General features: G+C 30.1%; 1 protein-coding gene across 1 annotated transcript in view; it reads left to right on the plus strand.

The window, feature by feature from the left end:
• The first annotated feature begins 1,193 nt into the window (after positions 1–1,193).
• The window catches only part of LOC108750323 (cytochrome P450 6j1-like), a 6,831-nt gene continuing 1,422 nt past the window's right edge, over positions 1,194–6,602 (plus strand). Inside the window, exons 1-3 of the mRNA XM_018489702.1 lie at positions 1,194–1,221; positions 4,339–4,711; positions 5,007–5,584. Of these exons, the coding sequence (XP_018345204.1) occupies positions 4,379–4,711; positions 5,007–5,584 (911 nt within the window). The 5' untranslated portion in view covers positions 1,194–1,221; positions 4,339–4,378. The remainder of the gene's footprint in view (positions 1,222–4,338; positions 4,712–5,006; positions 5,585–6,602) is intronic.

A 6,602-nucleotide genomic window follows, 5' to 3' on the forward strand; every position in this document is an offset into this window, starting at 1 on the left:
AATATAATATATATATAATATTATATATAAATTTTTTTTATATCATATATATAATTTTTATATATATATATAATATTTAATATATATGTCCGTGTAACAAATCAAACTAACCAAGACTCCTTCTAAATCAAAGAACTGGAAAGGATAGTAGGAGTCAAGCACGTCGCTCAACTAATATATTGTATTAAAATAATATAATAATGATAAAATATCAATAATAAAATAGTCATAAAAGTAGTTATAGAGATTAAAAATAATACGCGGGTTTAAGCCGGCGTTTCTAAAACCATTAATAAGGTAGAATATAAAGGGGAAAATCGGACGACGTTACAGTATCTCGTCGGTGATAATAGACAATTTATATCAATTGTCGATAATGTCAGTGTTCTTCAATTATCTCCGGAGCCCTTTTTATACCGCCGAAAATTTGTTCAGGGTTGATTTTTAATAGTATCTCATGGATGAAATTATTTCTAATATCATGTGATTTTTCGAATTACGTCATTTAAAAACTCACGTACTAGCTTGGAACAATCCGTTACGTAATTTACATGTTTTAATTGCATAATTTCATTATGTAACGTTTTGACATGATTTTTTTAATAAGGGCGACACACAAGTACTTATTCAAAACACGCTTTTATCGATAAAAGTACGTATTTATTTCTGAATTTCTATAATATGCATAAAGTATAGCACGTTAGCTCACTAACACCATTGTAAGCACGTTCTGAATACTGGCCATAGATTTTAACATAACGCATAACGCATAGTATATAAGAGAATCAATAAATCAAAATTTTTTTTGAAGTGGAAAAATTTTTCTGAATCTTTCATCATCCATTGTTTTTCGCTTTAATTACTACGCTATTTGCTCTCATTAGCCCCAACACTAAATGTTTTTACAATAAATTAATTGTTTAACAATAAATAAACTGTTTAATTGATTCAAATTTTTTATCATTATTATTTGCAGAATCATGTTATCCAAAAATTGAAAGAGATAAATCGGTTATTTTCACAATCCATCGTGACTCATGTACTTCCATCTCCTGGTCTCTCTATATAATTTCGCATGATCTAGACAGCAACAGTTAGTGTTATCTCAAATTGTAAACCGTTACAAGCTATAGGATGGTAGTTTATTTACAAGCTGGCATTCAGTGATACACTGGCAATATCGCCAGTGCACGGTTACATTTTATTGTCATCTGCAATTAGGTATGTCCATTGTATACCAAAATCGAATTGACAATTTTAGAAAGAAGAAAAGTAAATTCTGTAATTTTATTTTGCTAAATATGAAATAAATTGCTTCATCACACATCGATTTATTATTATCAGACAAAAAAGTTACCTACCAAGATGAAGCAGATAGGAAAAGCAAAAAGAATGAATTTTCTAACGTAATTTTTTTCTTTTGATTGTGTGATTACAAAGTGATATTAAATTATATTGATAAATGGTATTAATTACTTTATCTCTTAAATATTTCGTCGGCGTCATATCACGTGTTATAAGTAGATTGTTGGTGTTGGTGCATTGCAATGTGTTTTTGATGTGTGTTTGGCAACGAGCCTCTTAATATCTTAACAATGCATATGTGCGTGCATTCAATTATTCCTGCATTATATGCGCAGGAAAATTGTAATTAAAATTAAAGCAACGTTGATATATCTGTATTCATATTTTCATACTCTATTTCCATCTTACTGCTAAAAGAATATTGTTGAAGATCAAGGATAGCTTTAAATTTTAAAATAAAAGAACGTATTTTAATATACGTTTTTTTTATTGTACACTTTTTCTTGTTTTTTCTACTCCAGTACAGCGAGAGATCGCTTTGAATTTGTTGATGCTAATTATAAACAAAAAATTTTTATTTTGATAATAAATAAAAATAAGGATTATACAGAGTGTCCGGAAAATCGAGGTCAATACTTCGAAAAGATATTCCGGAGCCAAAAAGAAGAAAGAAAAGTTATATAAATATAGGTCCGGAAATAAGTCGTTTTCGAGTTATAACCACTTATATGTTAAAAAATTGAAATTGATTTATTTTTCATAATTGCAATCATAATTTGTTTCACAAGACAGAGAGAAAATGTTTTAACCTAGATAACTATGTGTTATTTTATTTTTAAATTATTTTACTTTTTATTTTTTAATTTTCCGGTATTTGTAAATACGGTTACTGCGTTATTTTTAGATAAATACAAACAGGTTAAATATAATAGAAATTAAATGAAACGTTTAAAATGACCACCTTCAACACGAATTTAGGCTCTTATTCTTTTATCAAAGGAATTCCGAACTCTTCGAAAAATATTTGGATCTCTACTTCTTCAAATCCATATTCTGTGTCTTAAATCAGCAATATTATTAGCCAGAAATCGATTTAAATCGAAATTATAGTCAGAAATGAATAGGGCGTGGAGGTCTGACTACCTGGTCCCCAAGATCACCAGATGAATCCACTTGATTTTTATCTATCACAAAAAGTAAATAATTTACAGAAATGCGCCCAACAATATTGCTGACTTATGATTGTAATTATGAAAATAAATTTCAATTTTTTAACATAAAAGTGATTATAACTCAGAAATGACTTATTTCCGGATGTATGTTTATACAGCTTTTTTTTTTCCTTTTTGGTTTCCGAATCACTTCCCGAAGTATTAACGTCGATTTTCCTGACATCTTGTATAATGAAAATACATTGATGGAGAAATCTGAGAAATCATCGAATTGTACTTTTTTGGTAAATTTCATTTATAAAAGGCGATAAATTAAATTTTACTTCTAATTTTCAAGATAATTTGCATCGTATCATGACGTAATAATATCTACGCATCTCAGCGTGTTGTATTGAAAAATAATTGTCTACATATTGTTGTTTTTCTTTCAATTTTCTTAATTACCTTATTTGATAATGTAACGTATTGCGCATATGTGTCAATATTAATTCTAGCACTGTTTCTCGGATAAACATTTCGGGATTATTTCTTTTTGTTGTATGCACGTTAGTACCGTTACGGAAAAAAATATATAATTATATATAATTTTATATATAAATTTAAATATAATTATACATAAATATATATATAATTATATATGTACAATAATATAATTATAAAATATTTTTTCCCAGGATGAAAGATACGAAAATTATAAACATATATGAGTGAAAAACGCCATTTCCGGTCAAAGCGGTTCTTCGTACCTATAATATTTCTTGTGAATTTATACAATTTGCAGTTTAAGCTACAAATTCACAAGAAATATTAGGCATGAATAAGTTGATCAGTGCCATATTAGCACTAGACTATAGCCTAGAAGCGGCAAGTTCAGGGGGGCGATATTTTTGAAAAAAAGTTTTAAAAAAATAATCATTTTTTGTCACGCGAAAAATTGAGAAAATTTTTCATAGATCACTAGAGATTGCTCGCAACGCATGCTCCTATTATAGCTTCTACTCATTTCAACAAGCGCATTGAATCGAAAACCATATACAGGGTGTTGCAAAAAGATCGGGACACCTGAATATCTTAAAACATATAAGTTTTACAGAAAAGTGCTTCAGACAAAAGTTGCAGGGTTCAAAAAGATCTATTTACTAATCTTATTAGATTGATCTTGGATGGCGTCGCCAAGATTATTTGATTTTTGAAAGTGGCAGATCCCTTTTTTGTAGTATTTGTTTCACCGACGTGGTTGTTCCTCAAACGAGTCCCCTTAAAGGGAAGACGGCAAAAATTCACTGTCTAGACGCGGCAGAAATCTTAATTCGGTAAATCATAAATCTTGAACTTGACTGAAAATTGCGTTTTTTTTTCATATACTTTAATTTCATCGGTCTATCTTTACCTTTCGCGAACCAGATAGGAAATCAACATAGACCATAAATGAGTATATATCTCATACCTCATGCTTCATAATAAATATGCTATAATTTAATATGACTGATAACAACGCGGTCTCCAGTTGCACGAAATCATGCGCGTGATAACTTTTTATAAAGTATAGAAATTCCTCTTGCTGGGATACATGTCACACTCTACCTGGTTCGCGAAGGATAAATATTGTTTATTTACTTCGTCTAAAAGAGACGTTCTAGCTATATATACTAGTTATTGCGATTAATATTATTACGTGTTCCGGTGATCGAATTGGAAGAAAAAGTAATTTCTCAATTGTTCTAATATCAATAAAATTTCATCAAAAATTTAACTTAAACGTATATATTTTATTGTACATCTATATCAAATTTAAATATCTCTTTCTATATACCTTAAGACGGAGTTTTATATAACAGAACATCTTTTCTCTTTTTTTCAGTAAAAATTATTCATAATAATCGATCAACGATTGTTGGATAATGCAATCCTTTGAAATATTATGCGGCATTACTGCCGTTGTTCTTGCTATTTATTATTTCCTTACATCCACTTTTGACTTTTGGAAGTCACGTGGCGTTTCTGGTCCTCGACCAATACCGGGAATGGGAAATTTTAAAGATGTTTTGTTTAATAAAAAATTTACGGGTGATTATGTAAAAGAAATATATGATACTTACAAAAATGAACCATTGATTGGAATATTTATGACGAAGACACCCATTCTTATTGTAAAAGATCTAGATTTAATAAAGAATATTCTTATCAAAGATTTCTCCGACTTTGCTGACAGAGGATATCCCGATCTCAAAAAGGTGAGAATACGCTAAAAGCCATTATAAGAATATACAAAGTAGTATAAGAATATACAAAGTAGTATAAGAATGTACAAAGTGTAAATGAAATACACAGCGCATTACATAGGAATACTTAATTCTATACTTTGTGAGTGGCGAGTCTTATTAAATATAGTGAGATTTATTTTTAAAAGTTTTAATCAAATTCTTTTAAGCTAATTCTATAAAGAAACTAATAAAAATTAATAAAAATTAATTTTGAGTTAAATTTATTTCATTTATGTTTCACGCGCGTTTCTGTTATGTATTGCAGGTCGAACCATTGTCGCAACATCTTTTCGCTTTGGAGCCAAAGAGATGGCGACCGTTGAGAATGCGGTTATCACCTGTTTTTACATCCGGTAAACTAAAGGAGATGTTTTCTTTAATATCAGAATGTGCTGATCACCTGATCCTGTACATGGAAAAGATAGCGAGCAAGAATGAACCAGTAGAATGTCGCGAGTTGATGGCCAAATATATGACTGATGTAATCGGTACCTGTGCCTTCGGTATCGAGATGAACGCATTGTCAAACGAGAACAGCGAATTTCGCAAGATGGGAAGGAAAATATTCAATCCGACATGGACAAATGTGTTACGATTAAGATTGAAACAATTTTGTCCGCAGCTGTACGAAATGCTCGGTTATATCTTATCGGAAACAGAAATTACCAAATTCTTCACACGAGTCATCGTGGAGACCATGAATTATAGAGAAATGAATAATGTTACTAGGCATGATTTTATTGATATCTTACTCGAATTAAAGAAACATCCAAATAAATTGGGTGATGATTTTGGTACGTACTTATGTGATCGTCTTATATACATATATCCAGCAAACACTAAGTAACATGTAACATACATATCTGTTACTTGTTATTTATTTACTCAACAATATAACTGTAATGTGACACTGTTTCGTCCGGGCGACGTTTTCGCGAGTATATGTACATCGCGTGGGCTAAGCCTTGGTTCCAGGCAGTCTGTCCGGAATGGGTCTGACTTAAGAATTTTAATAGCTGCGTCCAGCGGACCGTTGAGTGTGCGCTCGTTTGCAATTAATGTATTCATCCAGATCTAAAATGCTGATTGGATGTTTTAAAAGATTACATCAGTAACAGTGAGCGATTACTCAACTATTGAGCTAAGTCAAGAGAACAGCATAATAATTGAAAACGTAATATATAATGGTCATTCTCAATAAGTAATTAATCATAAATCAGAAGTTAGAAGTTGAAAATTAACGACTGTGATTGGTCAATTTCCAGCTTCTAACTTTTGATTTATGATTAATGACTTATTGTAGAATGCGTGTAATAGTTAGTAGCTAGCGCGAAGCGCGAATTTTATAAATATTAATGCGCATAGCGGGAATCTTATATAAATATTGGAAAGCAACGCGTAAAATCTATTAATATCTCTATTTTTTTCATTTTTTCTTTGCATTATTATTTTATTTTGCCAAAATCTATGTGTATTATTATTATAATACGCACAATTATCTAACCTATGCGCACAATTACCCGACGCGCGAGAAATTTTTTCGCTTTTCCGTTTCCTCCTTTTTCCAAATACAACTTTATTAAATGAAAATCTGTTCGATATGAGAATACGTAATGGTAGAAAAATGTTTATAGTTTCTATTTCCATACTTATATCGCTTTGAATTTAGAAAATCATTCCAGGACAATAAATTTTCCTTAAGTGCGCACAATTCATCCACTTTCCCCTACTATTGCTTATTTAATTTTGTTTAACTATTCGTGTGTCAATTATTACAATATAAAGATCTTTATACATATTTTTTACACTTGCGACTTGTCATTCTATATATTTATATATACGATTTATAAATTAATTACTA

Source organism: Trachymyrmex septentrionalis, unplaced genomic scaffold (genome assembly GCF_001594115.1).
Source record: "Trachymyrmex septentrionalis isolate Tsep2-gDNA-1 unplaced genomic scaffold, Tsep1.0 scaffold36, whole genome shotgun sequence".
Taxonomy (NCBI): domain Eukaryota; kingdom Metazoa; phylum Arthropoda; class Insecta; order Hymenoptera; family Formicidae; genus Trachymyrmex; species Trachymyrmex septentrionalis.